The sequence below is a fragment of the Anolis carolinensis genome, chromosome 2 (assembly GCF_035594765.1).
Source record: "Anolis carolinensis isolate JA03-04 chromosome 2, rAnoCar3.1.pri, whole genome shotgun sequence".
Classification (NCBI taxonomy): Eukaryota; Metazoa; Chordata; class Lepidosauria; order Squamata; family Dactyloidae; genus Anolis; species Anolis carolinensis.
In genome coordinates, this window is record NC_085842.1 from 9,163,824 (window position 1) to 9,183,711 (window position 19,888).

The 19,888-nt window shown below is 43.9% G+C and overlaps 1 protein-coding gene and 1 long non-coding RNA gene across 4 annotated transcripts; one reads left to right on the forward strand and one right to left on the reverse strand.

Annotated features, from left to right (window-relative positions):
* Nucleotides 1-6,219: 6,219 nt before the first annotated feature.
* LOC134296919 (zinc finger protein 420-like) lies at nt 6,220-18,508 on the forward strand. 3 transcript variants are annotated; one of them, XM_062973083.1, is made up of 4 exons: nt 6,220-6,598; nt 10,243-10,360; nt 13,057-14,559; nt 16,296-18,508. In XM_062973083.1, exon 4 carries the CDS (start codon nt 16,577-16,579, stop codon nt 18,221-18,223), a length of 1,647 nt encoding a protein of 548 aa, XP_062829153.1. In that variant the 5' UTR covers nt 6,220-6,598; nt 10,243-10,360; nt 13,057-14,559; nt 16,296-16,576; the 3' UTR covers nt 18,224-18,508. The 3 variants fall into 3 exon arrangements, with proteins under 3 accessions (XP_062829153.1, XP_062829154.1, XP_062829155.1); XM_062973084.1 differs by lacking the exon at nt 13,057-14,559 and having other exon boundaries at nt 6,222-6,598; XM_062973085.1 differs by lacking the exon at nt 16,296-18,508 and having other exon boundaries at nt 6,233-6,598; nt 13,057-13,153.
* On the reverse strand, nt 10,817-16,238 carry LOC134296979 (uncharacterized). Its single transcript, XR_010003743.1, has 2 exons — nt 16,178-16,238; nt 10,817-11,606 (listed from the first exon to the last, which is right to left on the reverse strand). It is a non-coding gene; the product is annotated as an uncharacterized LOC134296979 (long non-coding RNA).
* Nucleotides 18,509-19,888: the final 1,380 nt, after the last annotated feature.

Consider the following 19,888-nt stretch of genomic DNA (forward strand, 5'->3'; position numbering starts at 1 on the left):
CCATAGCTAGCGACATTGATTCATTTGCTATAGACAATTCCTTGCTTAGTGATCATCTATCTCCCACTTCTCCTGGTTTTGGAGAGAAGCAGCACTTCCCCACCTGGACAAGCCTACCCACAATACACCAGGCTGAAGCGGAACGTTAAGACAAAAGGGGTGTGCCTGGATATCTTGAACTCTTAGGAAGTGTTGTCCATAGAAACTATGATCATTGAAATCCCAGATTTCGAGGAGGCATCACTGGGTTTGAATCCCTTATAAAACCTATCTTTTAAAAACTATACGATTGGCAAAGAATGCCAAGGCAACCCAGGGTGAGATCCAAAAATTGGTTCGATAAAGAGTGCATAATAGCAAACAAACAGATCCGCTCCCTCTATAACTATTATCGATCCACATCAAACGATCTCCTCCTTATAAACATTCGGGAGTCTAAACAGCTGCTCCAACTGCTTATGGGACAAGTCAAGATAACTGGATGGTCATTGTTAGGGGACCTCTTTTTGGTCCATTCTTGGAGACAGAGACAACCTTTGCCTCCTCCAGCCTGCTGGGACTTCTCCTGTTCCCAAAAATGAACAAAGAGGATTGACAGTGGTTCTGGGATTACTGCTGTTAGTTCAATACCCTTGGCTGTAGTTCACCTGGCCCTGGAGACTGGGATTCATTGAATGTGGCCAGGTATTCCTGGACCACTTCTTTACCCATTTTGGGTTGCATTTCCCCAGTTGCTCCATCTTGCTCAGGTAGAATACCCATTTCCTTTTGGGAGATCATGTTCTAGCTCTTGCCTATCCCCGGTTAGCATTCCACCACCTTCTCCAGGCACAGACCCTACTCTTGGCACATTTTTTCATCTGACCTCATTTTCTGAGTTAGACTTTTTCCCTACTTATGCTGATTAGTTGTTTACATTCCTTGGTGATCCCCCCCCTTTCTATTTCCATGTCCCTTTTCAATCATAGCTCCGTTGAAATTTCTTTGAACATCGATTCTGGTTTCTTTAGTTCTCTCTTCATGTTTTCCCTCCTTGTTGGCACGGTTTGCAATTGTACCTTCCGTATTTCACTTCTAAGGAAACACATTCTATCTTGTCAGTTTCAATAGATATTTGGCCATTAAGCCTGGAACCAAAGGCACCCCGGCAGGCCCAGTCCTCCTCTCCCAGGAATCCTTCTGCTTACCTGACTCAGTCCCACTCCATCGCAAAGGGGGAGAAACGGCTGAGGATTCGGCAACAGCATCATTCCAGACCCTGGAGAGAAAGCAAGGGGTGGAAAGCTGGTCACAGAAACAGGCCTCAGAGGTGACAATTGCAGTCCTATAAAGAAACCGATGAGTTAGGGTTTAGGACTTTATCTCGCAAGCAGTGCTGTGAGGATGTTCGAATGAAACTAGTATTGGGCTTGGTGGTTCAACTGACTAAAGTGATTCTTTGCCGTCTGTTTGTCTTCCAGCTCAGTTTCAGGGCTCGGCTCAGCTTAGGGTCCCACCTGGGAAGACACTGAAGGCTGCGTTTTCAGTCCTATTGCAAGAAAGAAAACTGCAAATCAAACTGAAGTTACACCTCTAGCAACTGAATGTGTACATATAACAATAACAATAATAATGATAATAATAATAATAATTTTATTTCTTACTCGCCTCTCCTTGCAGTTCGAGGGAGGTTACAACATAATTTTAAAAACACAAACATTGTCAAAATTCAACAAAGATATATATATAACTATAAAAGATCTACATTAAAACTGCCTTTCTATAAAATACATATTAAGTCCATAAAACATCACACAAAGGACATGAGTTTAAGATATATACCCATCTCAAGGCCAAATGATCCTTCACCTTCTGAAGCTGAAACCGTGGGTGTACAATCATCCCCCCAAAGCGGAATTTCCACTGGCACAAACCCCCAAAACTCCCAGAAGAGTTCCTTCTCACCCGGCAAGGCGGCAGCCCCGTCTCCTTCCCGCTTCAGCTCCTTCTGCCTGAGACTCTGGCTGGTGTCTGGTGGAGATTCCTCTGGTGCAGGGACTTCCATGGAGTTATTATTATGGGCCTGGAAGAGCACAGAGCATTCCAGAAGGAGTTTGGGAAAAGTTCAGAAATATCACAGACCTCTAGACCTTTTTGGAAAGAATAACTCTGAGATGGGAACCTAGTTTGGAACCAATGCCCCCCTCCCCCTCCCATGATTGTCTATGTTCTATCTTGAGCGGAGCATCAACCAAGCTGACGGTAGAGATGGAGGGGCAGAGCAGGTGGGGAGAGAGGCCGAGGGAGCAGGGCCTTGCTTATCCCCCACATCGGTCCCATCTTGGAAGAAAGGCAGGATGTATGTTTAACCTGTCCATCAGTCTCCAGGTTAGTGAAACCCAGAGGGAATGCTCTCACCTGTCCTTCCTGCTCCTTGTCCTCGTCCCGACTCAGGAGGAAGCCTTCCGCCAGGGCCATCGCCTGGGAACAGGTCTCTGCCCCACACTCTCGGACCCAGCTCCCCATCTCTGGGGGCAGGATGCTCAGGAACTGCTCCAGGGTCACCAGGTCCAGCACCTCGGCCTTGGTGTGCTGCTCTGGCTTCAGCCACTGGCGGCACAGATCGTGGAGACGACTGCAAACCCCTCTGGGTCCTTCACCCTCTTGGTAGGAGGACTGCCTGAAGCGCTGGCGCTGTGTGTCCGAGCTGTCAAGGTCCACACTCAGGGACTCATGTCTGGTTCTTTCCCAGGATTCCCCACTGCCCCCAGGTCCTGCTTCAGGCCCACGTGAGTTGGGTCTCTCCATGTTGGAACCACTCTGGTGAAGAACCCAACTGTATCCAAGATGCTTTTCCTCCCTCTTCCTTCTTTCGAGGGAAAGAAATCCCTTTACAGGCTCTACACCGAGATTTTCAGTCCAAAATCACATTTCCTCTGTGAAAGAAAGGCAGAAAGGTTGTGGGACCAGGCTTTTGAGCAATAGTAGCAGCAGAAATGACAACTATATGATCCAAGGTATAATGACAGACCCGGTTTGGACTTGAAAGGTGCCTTGAATGTTTACAGTAGAGTCTCACTTATCCAACATAAACAGGCCGGCAGAACGTTGGATAAGTAAATGTGTTGGATAATAAGGAGGGATTAAGGAAAAGCCTATTAAACATCAAATTAGGTTATGATTTTACAAATTAAGCTCCAAAACATCCTGTTATACAACAAATTTGACAGAAAAAGTAGTTCAGTACGAAATAATGCTATGTAGCAATTACTGTATTTACGAATTTAGCACCAAAATATCATGATTTATTGAAAACATCGACTACAAAAATGTGTTGGATAATCCAGAACGTTGGATAAGCGAGTGTTGCATAAGTGAGACTCTACTGTATTTATATGTATATTTATGAAAGTTTGAATGTAATTTAATTTAAATGGAATTTTGAAATGTGATTGTATTCTTTGATATATTTATTTATTTATTTACAACATTTATACCCCGCCTTCTCACCCGAGGGGACTCAGGGCGGCTTATATGTTTTATATTGTAAGCCACCCTGAGTCCCCTTGATGGGTGAGAAGGATGGGGTAGAAATGTTGCAATAGATAAATAAATAAACAAAAAGAAGAATCAACAATGACATGTTTCCATTATAATCGACTCCAACAGAGACTTCGTCTAGACACAAGATTCGGAGAATCAGCGGAACCAACTGCTACAGACAAAAAACTAACCAATTGGGAAGCTGCATCAATTTCTTCTGAAAGATTTTACAATTGATAAAGAAATTAAAAAACCTATGATTCAGTGGGTGAAAACTCTAGGCTAAGCAATAACTCCACGAGAATGGGAAGAGCTCTGGTAAAAATGACTAAAATTTACAAGGAGTCACACAATTAAATAAAATTTCAACAAAATGATACATAGATGGTACAAAACTCCAGAAAAACTCTCAAATACACACACATGATATGTTGGGATTTGCCAAAAGGTAACAAATTCTGAATAAAAATCCACAGAGACATGGAAACTATTCTAGAGTACAAAATCCCATTAAAACCAGAACATCCGGCATCTCCAGGAATAGGCATAGTTGCTCTATACCTTTAAGTGTGCAAAAGCACCCTTGGGCATTGCAGAAAACTTGAGCTCCCACGTTCAAGACTTGAGTTCACTTCTGGTATCTAAACAAATTTACAGTAGAGTCTCACTTATCCAACACTCGCTTATCCAACATTCTGGATTATCCAACGCATTTTTGTAGTCAATGTTTTCAATATATCGTGATATTTTGGTGCTAAATTTGTAAATAAAGTAATTACTACATAGCATTACTGCGTATTGAACTACTTTTTCTGCCAAATTTGTTGTCTAACATGATGTTTTGGTGTTTCAATTGTAAAATCATAACCTAATTTGATGTTTAATAGGCTTTTCCTTAATGCCTCCTTATTATCCAACATATTCGCTTATCCAACATGGCGCTGGCCCGTTTATGTTGGATAAGTGAGACTCAACTGTACTTGGGACCCAATAATAAATTCTGCATCAATAAGTCCAGCACAAAATAAATGAATAATTTTCACAGGAAAAAAAAACCATAACGTTTTCTACTGGGAAACATCAAGAAAGACTCTTTCTTTATATGACAACAGAAGCAAGAACTGAATACGCAAAACTATGGAAACAACAAGACATGCCAACACCAGACAACTGGACGACAAAAGGTTTTGAAATGGCCAAAAAGGACAAACTAACTTTAGCTGCACAACAAACAAATACACAGAGACTTCCAAGAAGAATGGAAACCCTTCACTGAATTCACAAAGAAGCAAAGGAAGATGGCCACAGCAGGATCTGTTGCCTAAAATAGTATTCATAGTATACAGTTACATTTTGTACTATTTCTGAACTCTTTATTCAAGAGACTTTGAATCATTGACCTATTAGCAGCACTCTTTGATTAGAACACAATCTTGTTAATTAGATATCTTAGAGCGACACATAGATACAAACCCATATTTGTGTAGTGTTTAAATCAAAGAAGAAAAGATGAAAATGTAACATAGGGAATTCTCACCCACACAATCCTAATTTACTACCAAATGGAATCAATACAGCAGTCATGAGAATGAGATGAAATGCCTGCAAAGAACGGGAAGAGGAGGCGGGAAGGAGGCTGAGAGCGCGGGAAGGCCACTCTACCTTTCCTTTGGGCGCCCACGGGGATTTCCGCCCTTCAGGTGAGGCCAAGACTGACCTCTCACCCGGATGAGGCCTCGGCGCTGCCCACGGGCCCTCGCCCAGTGACGTCACCCGCAGCCCCGCCCACGGCTCTGGCTCTAGAGAGAAGAGGAAACCGCCAGTCCCGTCAGACCTGCACTTCAGGCTCTCAAGCGACACATTGGGAAGCGGGGAAACGTCAACGAGCGGAGGCGGAGAGAGGAGGCTGCTTCCCCGACACGACCGGCCAATCCTTCCTTCCTGGCCCGGCCCTCCCTTCCCCGCCTCAGCCCGGCGCTTCCTCCGGAAAGGGAGGCGGGAAGGCGCAGGCGGGTCTGCCTGGAGGCCGATCCCCATTGGCGGGCGAAGAAAAGGGCCGGGGAGATTCTGCCCGGAGACTGATGACGTCAGGGAGGGAGACGGATTCCCATTGGCGGATCTTGGGCGTTGGCAGGAAAAGAAAGGAGGAGCGTCTCTCTCTGTCTAGAGCTCCGTTCAAGTGCCGCGAAGCCCCGCCCCTCTCTGGGCATCGTGCCCGCGGCTGCCATGTTGAGCCCGGGCGGAAGTCCACTGAGAAAGGGAGGCGTCTTCCTAGAGAGACTCAGGACGAGAGGCGCCTTTTCCTGTCAGAGCGAGCGCGGGAGGGAGAGGAAGGAGGAAGCGGAGGAGGAGGAGGAGGAGGAGGAGGAGGAGGGGTGAGTGTGCGTGTGCGTGTTTGGGGGGGGGGGGCTGAGTGGGTCCCCGAGTCTCCCCCCGCGCCCCCCTCCGGCCTTGGCCTGCCTGGCCCTTCGCCTCAAGGCCTCCCTTCCGGCCTCCCTTCCTGCCTCCCCCCCCCCCCCGCCCATCTCCATCTCCATCTCCACGCAGAGGCGCCTCCCGCTCCTTGGCCTGGCCCCCCCTTCTCCGCTTCACCCGGCGCTTCCTCGGGCAGCCTGCCTGCGATGAGGAGCGGGCCAGGAGAGTCCGGCCCAGGGCGAGTCTGCCCGGAGACTGATGACGCGGCGAGACGAGGCCCATTCCCATTGGCCGATTCCTGGAGTGACCGTTAACGGCAGAAGGGCGGGGCGGGGGGCGGGGCGGGGGCGTTCCTGCCCGGAGACCGATGACGCCGCTCTGAGAGGAAGGCGGATTCTCATTGGGCGTTGGGAAGAAAGGAAAGAAGGGGCGTGTCTCTCCGCCTGCCTCTCCGCTTCTCTCAAGCCCCGCCCCTCTGTGGGAATCTTGCCCGCGGCCGCCATGTTTCTTGAGGGCGGAAGTGCAGCGAGAGGCGGGAAGACTCGGGATGGGCGGGGCCGGGCGGCGCTCTTTCCTGTCAGCGCCTTCGAGGGAAGGAAGGAAGGAAAGAAGGAAAGAGGAGGAGGCCTTTCGGAGAGAGAGAGAGAGAGAGAGAGAGGAGGTGAGTGGGGGAGGGATGGGGGGCTCCCCCTCTGCCCTCAGGCCTCCCTCCCTCCCTCCCTTCCTTCCTTCCTTCTTCTCGGCCTTTGGGAGGGAGCGGCCTGTCTGCAATTCAAGCCCAACCTTCACCCTCAGTCTTAAATTAAATGTGGCTTTGTTTCTATACGCATTCAAGGCGTCAAATTGTAAGCTGAAGAGCCGGCGTTGTCCGTAGACTCCTCCAAGGCCATGTGGGATGACTACATGGAGCGGCGTTACCTTCCCGCCGGAGCAGTACCTATTAATGCACTCACATTTGCATGTTTTCGAACTTCTGGGTTGGTAGAAGCTGGGGCTAACAGTGGGGGCTCTCTCCGCTCCCCCAATTCAAACCTGTGGCCTTTCGGTCCAGAAGTTCAGCAGCTCAGCGCTTTAACACGCTGCGCCATCAGGGGATATTATTTCCTAAAGGTTGTGAATATACAATATTTCTGATTGGTTTTTTTTTGTTTGTTGGAGGCAAGTATGAATGCTGCAATTAGGAAAAATGATTAGGATGTAATAGCCTTGCAGCTTTAAAGCCTGGCTGTTTCCTCCCTGAGTGAATTTTTTGTTGGGAGGTGTTAGCTGGCCCTGATTGTTTCCTGTCTGGAATTCCCTTGTTTTCAGAGTGGTGTTGTTTGCGATATTTTATGTGCTTCTACTGTCTGTGGCCCTGAGAAAACAGGATTTGCCAGACTTTGATGATGGGAATACTTTGTTGGGAGGTGTTAGCTGGCCCTGATTGTTTCCTGTGTGGAATTCCCCTGTTTATTTACTGTCCTGGTTTTAGAGATTATATTGTTCTGCATTATTCTATCCCAGTAATTATTTCATATTAAAGAAGAATCTCACTTATCCAACATTCGCTTATACAATGTTCTGGATTATCCAACGCAGTCTGCCTTTTCATAATCAATGTTTTTGTAGTCAGTGTTTTAAATTCATTGTGATATTTTAGTGGTAAATTTGTAAATACAGTACAGTAGAGTCTCACTTATCCAACATAAACGGGCCGGCAGAATGTTGGATAAGCGAATATGTTGGATAATAAGGAGGGATTAAGGATAAGCCTATTAAACATCAAATAAAGTTATGATTTCACAAATTAAGGACCAAAACATCATGTTAGACAACAAATTTGGAAGAAAAAATAGTTCAATACGCAGTAATTCTATGTAGAAATTACTGGATTTATGAATTTAGCACCAAAATATCACGATATATTGAAAGCATTGACTACAAAAATGCGTTGGATAATCCAGAACGTTGGATAAGCGAGTGTTGGATAAGTGAGACTCTACTGTAAATACTACATAGCATTACTGCGCATGGAACTACTTTTTCTGTCAAATTTGTTGTATAATATGATGTTTTGGTGCTTAATTTGTATAACGATGACCTAATTTGATGTTTAATTGGCTTTTCCTGAATCCCTTCTTATTATCCAACATATTCACTTATCCTGCCTGCCTGTTTACGTTGGATAAGTGAGACTCTACTGTATATTTCTAATCTTATATTATCTGCTCAGAACTGGATTATATGAGGCTCCTTCTTCACAGCTGTATAAAATGCACACTGAAGTGGATTATATGGCAGTGTGGAGTCAAGATAATCCAGTGCAAAGCAGATAATATAAGATTATAAATGGGTTATATAGCTGTGTGGAAGGGCCTTGAGTCTACACTGCCATATAATCCAGTGCAAATTAGATAATCTGTGGAAGAAGTCTAAGTGAGGCCTAAATCTGCCTGTCCCCTAACTGAAACCTGGCTGTCCCTTGGTTGCTAGGCAACCAAGTGGGCAGAGATTAGCCCTCTAAACTGGCAGCAATTGGATAAAAAAATTATTGCTCTCCCTCTAATTAGGACTTTATTTTTCTTTTCTTTTTGTTGTATCAACCTTGAGGCGTGGATGATGGGTTGCGTTGTCAAATTTTGAGGTTGGGGGGCCTGTACTTTTGTTGTTTTGTGAATTGCCATGATGCCATCACTCTTTTATATATATAGATATATATAATATACAATAATTTATAAATATACAATATATTGTACGTACTTGTAATATTGATAATAATATTATAATGCAATACAATATTATACTAATTAATAATATAATATAATATTAATTATATATTATATATTAAATGTAATATTACTAATAATATTACCATGAAATTATATAGTACAATATAGTAATTTAATTGCTTATATTGTGCTATGCTAATAATATATTGTATGTACATTTGAATTGTAAGCCGCTCTGAGTCCCCTTCGGGGTGAGAAGAGCGGCATATAAATGTAGTAAGTAAATAAATAAATAAATAAGTCTCTCCCTCAAACGGATATAGTCATTTTTTCCAACCTCTTTCGGGCTGATGAGTTAGAAACCCAGAGCTCAGGGGTAGATTTTGGAGCCTCCGGTGGCCTAGGGGATAAAAGCCTCCGGGCTTGAAGGTTGGGCTGCTGACCTGAAGGCTGCCAGGTTCGAACCCCACCCAGGTGAGCTCCCTCTCTCAGCTCCATGCGGGGACATGAGAGAAGCCTCCCTCCCACAAGGATGGTAAAACAGCAGAACATCCAGGCAACGTCCCCTGGGCAACGTCCTTGCAGACGGCCAATTCTCTCACTCCGGAAGCAACTCCGGTTGCTCCTGACACGAAAAAAAAGCGATAGATTCTCCTGAATTGACCGACTGTCCCCCTGTTTCAGTAGTGAAGGAGCAGACCTGATCGTTGGTCTAAAAAATGGAAAAGTACTTGGATCGGAGTTAATTATCCCGGAGATTCTGACATCGGATCCTGAGTGGTGGACCCTCTTCTTGGTGGCAGTCTTCACCATCATTAACAACACGGGCATCCTACCAAACCACTGGCAATTTGCCATTATAGTTCCAATCTACAGAAAAGGTGACCCTCCCGATCCTTCCAATTACTGGCCAATTAGCCTTCTATCGGTAATTGGAAAGCTTTGTGCAAAATTCCTATTAATAAAGTTGCAGACCAGGCTGGACCAGAACAAAACCATCAGCCCTGAGCAAACTGGATTCCGTAAGGATAAATCCGCCTTGGATCACTACTTCGTACTTTCTCAAATACAGTAGAGTCTCACTAATCCAAGCCTCGCTTATCCAAGCCTCTGGATAATCCAAGCCATTTTTGTAGTCAATGTTTCCAATATATCGTGATATTTTGGTGCTAAATTCGTAAATACAGTAATTACAACATAACATTACTGCGTATTGAACTACTTTTTCTGTCAAATTTGTTGTCTAACATGAAGTTTTGGTGCTTAATTTGTAAAATCATAACCCAATTTGATGTTTAATAGGCTTTTCCTTGATCAGTCCTTATTATCCAAGATATTCGCTTATCCAAGCTTCTGCCGGCCCGTTTAGCTTGGATTAGTGAGACTCTACTGTACTCCATGTGTTACTGCATTACTCCCAGTTTTTGATCTCTCTTATCTTGACATCCATTGCTTAAACTACTAAAAAGAATCCCCCAAAAGTTGATCTGTCTTCTATATTATTGTCCATTATTTTGAAATCCAATAGTCCTGTCTTTCTTCTTCAATCATCTTCTTGTATTTGATCTTGATCCAATTGCTTGTCTTTTCTTTTCAGTATTTATACCCCGCCCTTCTCGCCCCGAAGGGGACTCAGAGCGGCTTACAGAACACGCATACGGCAAACATTCAGTGCCTGATTCTACAATTAACAAGGACAGACAACGCAGACACAGGTAAAAACAACTTTTCCCATCTTATTTTCGGCATCTTGGAGGCTGTGCTCAACACTGGACATGGGGGGAGGGGGGGGGGCTGTCACTTCATCTTCCATGTTGAGGAGCTTCTTCCCGATCAGTGTCCTTAAGGGCATCTTTATTACCTCCCCACTGAAAGCAGTACCTATTTATCTACTCACATTTCTGCTTTCGTCCTGCTTGGTGGGCAGGTGAGCTGTGGCTATTTAAAATTGAAATAGACTGAACACATTCCAATTCCAATTAACAAGTTAAAAGATGACACGATGTAACAAGTGACACAAGGTAAATGACAATATAACAAAATTTGAAAAATGTTCTGCTCCTGGTTTGAAAGTATTGTTTCCTGTTTTATTGTGCATTCCTTACTTGGAAAGGAGTTGCTCTACTCCGAAAACTTGGTTTTGTGGCTGCCACAAAGGAGTGAGAATTGAATTGGTTGAGACCTGGTGATGAGGAATTTATTGAAAAACCAGAGCAAAATGTGCTACAGCAGGATGTCCCTCCCGCAGAAACCAAGTTTTTGGGTTTGAGAAACTTTTCCCATGTTTTTGTGATGGAATCCATTAGGAAATGGCATTTCTTAAGTTCTTCTTGATTGTTCCTGGCAACTTGCTCCTTTTTAAAGAAAACTGTGGTTTCGTTGTATTTATTACCAAATGAATTTTAGAAGATTATTAGTCAAATCTGTTTGTTAGTAAGTTAGTGTTATACGTACACGAATTAATAGATACCATTATCCTTCACCCCCCTTTCCCGCTACACAGCCTTTCTATGAACTAATGTCTCTTACATGAGGGGTTTGTCCATACTATTTAAAACAGATATAAAACAATCATCTGTTAAAGCACCACATTTGAAAATCTCATTCTTCTTGATCTCTTGTTCAGCCCATTTTTTCTTTTTTTATCTTCTGATCAGCGTTTTTAGTTCCAACTACTCATCGTTTTTTGGACTTCTCCTTTCTTTAATATCTGCTTTCACTACGTCCTGCTTTCACCATTCAAGAATATAATCTCGCTCATTCTTGTTTAAAGGCATTGTGGTCTCTTTCTTGGCCTTTGTTTCCTGTGCGGCATTCAGCATTTGCTTCAGAGGTCTGAACAACCTGTGTCTCCTTGTATATTCCAACTCTTTTTGAAGAGATTTGGTTTGGCCTCTTCTTCTGGCCCCAGATCTCTTCTGTGGTATCTCCCAACTAAATTGGAGGCTTCTCTTGTTCCACCTATAATAATAATAATAATAAACAACTTTATTTTTATATCCCGCCCCATCTCCCCAAAGGGACCACAACAGGAACAAGCCCAAAACAACAACACAACATATTTGACAGAAAAAACATTCCAACAATACACAAAATAAAATATGGACAATACATTAAAATCCAAGCAGATAAAATCAGAGTAATTAAAAGCAAACCAGTGGGGACAGGTTTCATAAAATGGTGTATCATGGAAATAAGTAACGGCGATAAAGTGCCATATGCTTTTAAAACATAAAGAAGTATTCTAATAGCAGCTCTATTGGGCCTATTTATTCAAATGCGCTCCGGAACAACCATGTTTTCAATTCCCGGCGGAAAATGGGCAGGGAAGGAGCTAACCTGATCTCCTTAGGGAGAGAGTTCCAGAGCCGGGATGGGGGCCACTGCCGAGAAGGCCCTCTCTCTCCCTCGTCCCCACCAGCCGCATTTGAGACAAAGGCGGGGGCGAGAGGAGCGCCTCCCCGGATGATCTTAGGGGGTCCCCGGACTGTGGTAGAGGTTCCTTCTTTGGAGGCTTTTAAGCAGAGGCTGGATGGCCATCTGTCGGGGTGCTTTGAATGAGATTTCCTGCTTCTTAGCGGGAGGTTGGACTGGATGGCCCATGAGGTCTCTTCCAACTCTATTATTCTATGATTCTATGATTCGCGTTGGTTCGTAGGAGAGGAAGCGATCACGTAGATAGGCAGGTCCTGAACCGTTTAAGGCTTTATAGGTAACTAGCTGTGCCCGGCCATGCGTTGCTGTGGCAAAGTGGTGGTAGTATTGGTTAAGATTTGTTGTGTAATTTTTATTTGACGTTACTTGTATTTTGTAATTAATTTTATTGTAAGTTATCTTTTTATTTTTTATATTTTATTATTTTCTTGTATAATTTTTAGTTATTTTTTGTTATTATGGTATTTTATTATATTAATTTTTTAGTGTTTTTAATTATTTTTTAATGTTTTTTATTATTTTTTATTGGGTTGCTAGGAGACCAAGTAGGAGGAGCTTAGCCTTCTAACGGGCAGCAATTGGATAAAAGCAATTATTCCTCTCTCTCTCTAATTAGGACTTTATTTTTCTTTTCTTTTTGTTGTATCAACCTAGAGGCGTGGATGATGGGTTGTGTCGTCAAATTTCGAGGTTGGGGGGCCTGTAGTTTTGTTGTTTTGTGGGTCGCCGTGATGCCATTACTCTTTTATATATATAGATAACCTGCACCTTTAATTTGGCCCAGAAACTTTTGGAAACTTTTTCAGTTTCAATTGTCCTTCTTTGGGGGCCACTAGAGAATTCTTCATGATAGTATTCACTTGATCTAGCTTGTTGTTGGCACTATCGATTAATCCATTCAAAATTTCCACTGGTTTCATAACTTCTATATGTTTATCCAATATCTTATTATGTTGTTTTCCTTTCTCCATTTTAGGAGTTTTCAACTGAACATTGGATTTGTTATGTAACCACTTTCATCCAATAGATGTCATATTGTGATAAGTTTTCAAATAAATGTCTTTTCTAAACAAGCTCCTCTATTTGGCAATGCTTCAGGAAGATGTTTTGACTTCTGTTCAATTCAAGGTCTCACTGAAAAATCTTCCTTATTTCCTTTCTCTTTTCTCTCTAATCCAGAACATTACAAATCACGATTGCATTGGGACTGTACCTATTTCGTCACAAGAAGAACTTCACTTTATCTTCGATTTCAAAATTTGAGCTTCCCCATTCATTCTTGTTTCTCCTCTTTCTTCCTTTTCTGTTTTCAGAGTTACCTCTTTGTCTTTGTCTATAACAGATTTCATATGCAATAGGGTAACAGTGTAAATCAATGTTTCTCAACCAGGGGGTCGGGACCCCTGGGTAGGTCACCAGGGGGATGTCAGAGGTGTTGTCAAAGACCATCAGAAAACACATATTTCTGATGGTCTTAGGAACCCCTTTGGCAGTCCTTGTGAATGTGATCAACAAATTCTCTGGTTAATTGGGGGACTAATTATTTATTTATTTATTTATTTATTTTATCAGACTTGTATACCGCTACTCCCAGTTTGGCTCAGAGCGGTTTAAATTAAATTAAATAAATTAAAACAATACACTTAGCTTTAAAATAACAATAAAAACAGACATAGCCCCATGTTTTTCACCCATCGAAAGCTTGTCGGAAGAGCAAGGTTTTGCAGGCTTTCCAAAAGGCAAGTAGGCCTCGGATAGTTCGAGTTTCAACTGGCAAGGCATTCTATAAATGAGGGGCTACAATCGAGAAGGCTCTCTGCCTAGTAGAAGACAAATGATAAGTCCGTATGTTAGGGACTTCAAGCAAATTTTGGTCTTTGGACCGAAGTAATCTCTGGGGTTGGTAGGGGGATAAGCGGGCCCTCAGGTACGCCGGCCCCAAACCATGTAAGGCCTTAAAGGTTAGTACCAGTATCTTGAAAGTAATCCGGTACTCAATCGGTAGCCAGTGCAGCTGTTGTAGAATTGGGGTGATACGCCACCTCGCCGGCACCCCGGCGAGAAGACGGAGCCGCCGCGTTTTGCACCAGCTTTAGTTTCCGGATCACTGACAGAGGAAGGCCAATGTAGAGGGCGTTACAGTAGCCGAGCCTCAAGATGACCGTCGCCTGGATCACCGTAGCCAGGTCGTTCCTAGATAGGTAGGGAGCCAGTCGCCTAGCCTGACGTAGATGGAAAAACGCAGATCTGCTCACAGCAGAGACCTGGGCCTCCATTGTGAGCAGAGGGTCCAATAAGACACCAAGACTTTTTACAGAAGATGACGGACGCAGTGTCTCGCCATCCAGGGTAGGCAGCTGCATCTCCCCCCCACCCGGACGGCCCAGCCAAAGGATCTCCGTCTTCGCTGGATTCACCCTCAACCTGCTGGCACGCAATCATCCAGTAACGGCCTCAAGGCACTGATGGAAACTATCGGGTACGGAGTCCGGCTGGCCCTCCATCCTCAGAATAAGCTGAGTGTCATCAGCGTACTGGTGGCACTCGAGCCCAAAACTCTGCACCAGTCAGGCAAGCGGTCGCATATAGATGATAAATAATAGAGGAGAGAGAATAGCTCCCTGTGGGACCCCACAAGTTAGCGGAGACCACGCGGAAACCATCCCTCCCCTCACCACCCGCTGTCCCTGATTCTGGAGGAAGGAGGACACCCATTTAAGGGGTATCCCCCTAACCCCCGTCATGGCTAGGCAGTGGGTCAATAGATTGTGATCGACCGTATCAAATGCTGCTGTGAGATCCAATAACACAAGCAGCGCTGATCCGCCTTGATCCCTTTGGCAGCGAAGCTGATCTGTGATGGCAACTAGCACAGTCTCCGTCCCGTGCCCCCTACGGAAGCCGGACTGGAAGGGATCAAGTCCGGCTGTACGATTGAGGAACTGCTGCAACTGTTCCGCTGCTGCCCTCTCAACCACCTTGTCCAGAAACGGAAGATTCGAGACTGGGCGGTAGCTAGGGGAACCGAACGATCCAAGTCTGGGCTCTTCAGCAGCGGAGATACCATCGCCTCTTTTAAACCCTCTGGAAAAACTCCTTGCTCAAGGGAGCTATTTATTATATTCAACAGAGGTTCCCGTAATCCCTCCAGGCAAGATTTTACTAGCCAGGAGGGACACGGATCGAGGGAGCAGGTGGTCGGCCTAGTTGCAGTCATCTGGTGGCACAAGCTATACCTGGTACTACCCAGATGACAGAAGCATCATCTTTAGCACATAATTTTAGTTCGAGCCACAACATTGTCTCCTGTGCAAAAGCAAACTTTTGCCTTTATTTTTCCTTCATTTACAATGTAATGTCTTCCTGTCCTTGTTGCCTTTCTATGAATCCGCTGCAGTTTGCCAATGTCCTTTCTAAAATGGACTGAACTGAGCAGAACTGGGCAGGAATCATGTCTCCCACCCAAGGGTGCTGTTGGAGTGCAGAAGGATCTGGAGGGCAGCAGGATTCCCACTCACCCTGGGGGTCTGTCCATCTGTCTCCTCGATACCGCCTTCTCTCATGTACTGCTGCTAGTCTGAGTGCCTTCCACCCTGTGCTTCTGCATCAGTGTAGAAGTTTGAATTTTCCTTGGTTTTTCTCTTTGCCTTGGTTCTGCCTGAAGTTACATACCTTTGTGGTATAGGTTTTGTAAGAATGCAGTATGTCAAGGAACTTTGTGGCCTAATGTGCTCTCAGTGTCTCCAGGCGCCTTGCTTTAGAAACGTGGGGCAGGGATCACGCTGCAGGGAAAGAGAGGATCAGGAAAATATCTCTCCCCCAAGTTGGAGGAAGTATTTTTCTCCCAAGACTGATCACTTGGGATAGTCTGTCCATACAGATGGCCACTCAGGTTTTGAGTGGAGATGTGAAGAAGCGGGATCTAGGTAGGAAATGCTTTGCATCGTTAGCCCCTTTCCGTGTTGACCATATTATTAGAGGCCTTCCTTTACCAAGGTTGGATTAGACACAGGATCTTAGGCCGCTATCCCCTTTGCAGGGATTGTTCTTTGTTGGGCAAGTGTTAAAGTGCTTCTCAGGAGGCAACGGGCTCTTACCAGTTGGGCCAGTCTTTCTCCCCTCTTCCCCTGTGATTGCTACAGCACTAGGCTATTGTTCAATGAGATCTTTCTGTACTCTGCTCCTAATAAGATTTTCCTCTTATTCATCTCGCAGGTAACCTCTAAACGAACCTTATGAAGAAAACATTGCCCTTTGCCTTTCGTCTGAAATGAAAGTACGCAGGATTAACAAGAACAAGAAATGAATTGGAGAAATTATATTTCAAGCTACATAACTTTAAATGTAAGGAAAGGGAGGATTGTGCTGTAAAAAGAGGGGTTGGTAAAGAGAAAATAAGGCTACAGCAATACAGAGACTGGGAAGAGGAAATGTCCTATTCAGGAGTCCATATCTGTGAACTTCAGGCATAATATTAGAATAATAAATGTTAAAAAATGGAAAATTCATTGTCAAAATCACACACAGGGGAGAAGCGACATAATTGTAAGGACTGTGGGAAATGTTTCATTGAGAGAAGTTCTCTTGCTAAACATCAACGAACTCACACAGGAGAGAAGCCATATAAATGCATGGAATGTGGAAAGAGCTTCAGTGAGAGTGGAAATCTACGCGCCCATCAAAGGACTCACACAGGGGAGAAGCCACATACATGCATGGAATGTGGAAAGAGCTTCAGTGAGAGTGGAAATCTACGCGCCCATCAAAGGACTCACACAGGGGAGAAGCCATATAAATGCATGGAATGTGGAAAGAGCTTCAGTCGGAGTGGAGATCTACGCACCCATCAAAGGACTCACACAGGGGAGAAGCCACATACATGCATGGAATGTGGAAAGAGATTCAGTCAGAGTGGACATCTGCATATCCATCAAAGGACTCACACAGGGGAGAAGCCACATACATGCATGGAATGTGGAAAGAGCTTCAGTAAGAGTGGACATCTGCGTATCCATCAAAGGACTCACACAGGGGAGAAGCCACATACATGCATGGAATGTGGAAAGAGCTTCAGTCAGAGTGGACATCTGCGTATCCATCAAAGGATGCACACAGGAGAGAAGCCACATACATGCATGGAATGTGGAAAGAGCTTCAGTCATAGTGGAAGTCTACGCACCCATCAAAGGATTCACACAGGGGAGAAGCCACATACATGCAGGGAATGTGGAAAGAGCTTCAGTAAGAGTGGACATCTGCGCACCCATCAAAGGACTCACACAGGGGAGAAGCCACATACATGCATGGAATGTGGAAAGAGATTCAGTGAGAGTGGACATCTGCGCACCCATCAAAGGACTCACACAGGGGAGAAGCCACATACATGCATGGAATGTGGAAAGAGATTCAGTGAGAGTGGACATCTGCGCACCCATCAAAGGACTCACACAGGGGAGAAGCCACATACATGCAGGGAATGTGGAAAGAGCTTCAGTAAGAGTGGAAATCTACACACCCATCAAAGGACCCACACAAGGGAGAAGCCACATACATGCATGGAATGTGGAAAGAGCTTCAGTCAGAGTGGAAATCTACACACCCATCAAAGGACTCACACAGGAGAGAAGCCACATACATGCATGGAATGTGGAAAGAGCTTCAGTCGGAGTGACTATCTACGTTCCCATCAAAGGACTCACACAGGAGAGAAGCCACATACATGCATGGAATGTGGAAAGAGCTTCAGTGGGAGTGGAGATCTGCGTATCCATCAAAGGATTCACACAGGGGAGAAGCCACATACATGCATGGAATGTGGAAAGAGCTTCAGTAAGAGTGGACATCTGCGTATCCATCAAAGGACTCACACAGGAGAGAAGCCACATACATGCATGGAATGTGGAAAGAGATTCAGTGAGAGTGGACATCTGCGTATCCATCAAAGGACTCACACAGGAGAGAAGCCACATACATGCATGGAATGTGGAAAGAGCTTCAGTCAGAGTGGACATCTGCGTATCCATCAAAGGATCCACACAGGGGAGAAGCCACATAAATGCATGGAATGTGGAAACAGCTTCAGTAAGAGTGGACATCTGCGTACCCATCAAAGGATGCACACAGGAGAGAAGCCACATAAATAGGACAAGTGCAAAGAAGCCAGAATGTTTGTCCAAAGAACTTCTAATGACTATGACTTAAAATAGACATGAACAGGAAGTGGAAGGGGAAGAAATCACAAAATCATATAACCATAGAGTTGGAAGAGACCTCATGGGTCATCTAGTCCAACCCCCTGCCAAGAAGCAGGAAATTCCATTCAAAGCACCCCGGACAGATGGCCATCCAGCCTCTGCTTAAAAGCCTCCAAAGAAGGTTCCACAGCTGAACTGCTCTCACAGTGAGGAAGTTCTTCCTTATGTTCAGGTGGAATCAGAATAATGGCTTCAAAATACAGGAAAGGAGATTCCAACTGAACATCAGGAAGAACTTCCTCACTGTGAGAGCTGTTCGGCAGTGGAACTCTCTCCCCCGGACTGTGGTGGAGGCTCCTTCTTTGGAGGCTTTGAGGCAGAGGCTGGATGACCATCTGTCGGGGGTGCTTTGAATGCGATTTCCTGCTTCTTGGCAGGGGGTTGGACTGGATGGCCCATGAGGTCTCTTCCAACTCTGGGATTCAATGATTCTATGATTTAAAGTGAGTAAATCGAGATAAAAATCAGCATGCAGCAAGAGTTTTGTAGATTGGTTTTTCTATTAGTTTTGTTCTTTTTATGTAGGTTATGTGTCCTTGAAGCTTTAATGTTTCTTATGTAGTCCTTTCCTTAAAAATGCCAAAATTGTAATTTATATTAAGAATTATCAGAACAACCTATTAAGAGGACAGAAATAAAGCCAGGAAAGCTCCAGGTCTGGACGGATTGGGAACAGAATATTACAAAAGTATTAGAGAAATACTGACTGCAACAATATTAGAATTGTATATTGGAATAATGATTGTGGAGAAAATACCAGAATCGTGGAGGAAGTCATTCATAATATTAATATGAAAAGATTTAACAGACCCAGGGTCTTACAGGCCCACATCATTAGTTAATCAGGATGAAAGGTTTTTATCAGTTATAATAGCCAATAGAATGAATAAATGCATGTACAAGTATATATAAAAAGATCAATCTGGGTTTGTAAAAGGAAGACAAATGTTACTAGCATTAGATATATTTAATGCTTTGATTGTGTAGCATGGCAGATAATAAGTGAGATTATGAATTAATTTGGAATGGGACGTAGAATAAAAGGATGATTAAAACAATTTTATTTGCTATGGTGATAGAATTATGTGCAAACGCCATCCAAAAAGGTAAGAATGTAGAAGGTGTAGGAATAAAGGAAAAGCAGAAGGTGAGCTTATTTGCTGATGACACATTGTTATTGATTAAATATCTGGGTAGGTCAAATTGATAGGAGAGAGGATCATTAAAAGATATTTGGGAAAACAACGGGTTTATATTATACAAAGAAAAAAGAAAAAGACTTTATAGAACAGAGCCATACGGGAATTAGAATCAAGAACAAATTAATATACCTGGGAGTAAGTATAACAAAGGACTTAAAAGAAATAGAAGAGGTAAATGTAGTAGCATTGAGGAAAATAGTTCAAAAAAAATTAATACACATCTATCTTGGTTTGGAAAGACAGCAATACTAAAAATGAAAATGCTTCTGAGGATAAACTTTATACTTACATATACCTTATATTTATAATGCCATTTCAGATTACAGAAGAAGAGTTGAATACATTATTTCTT

What these genes read in the sequence shown, in the direction of transcription:
- LOC134296919 (XM_062973083.1), top strand. Translation starts at nt 16,577, where the DNA reads ATGGAAAATTCATTGTCAAAATCACACACAGGGGAGAAGCGACATAAT.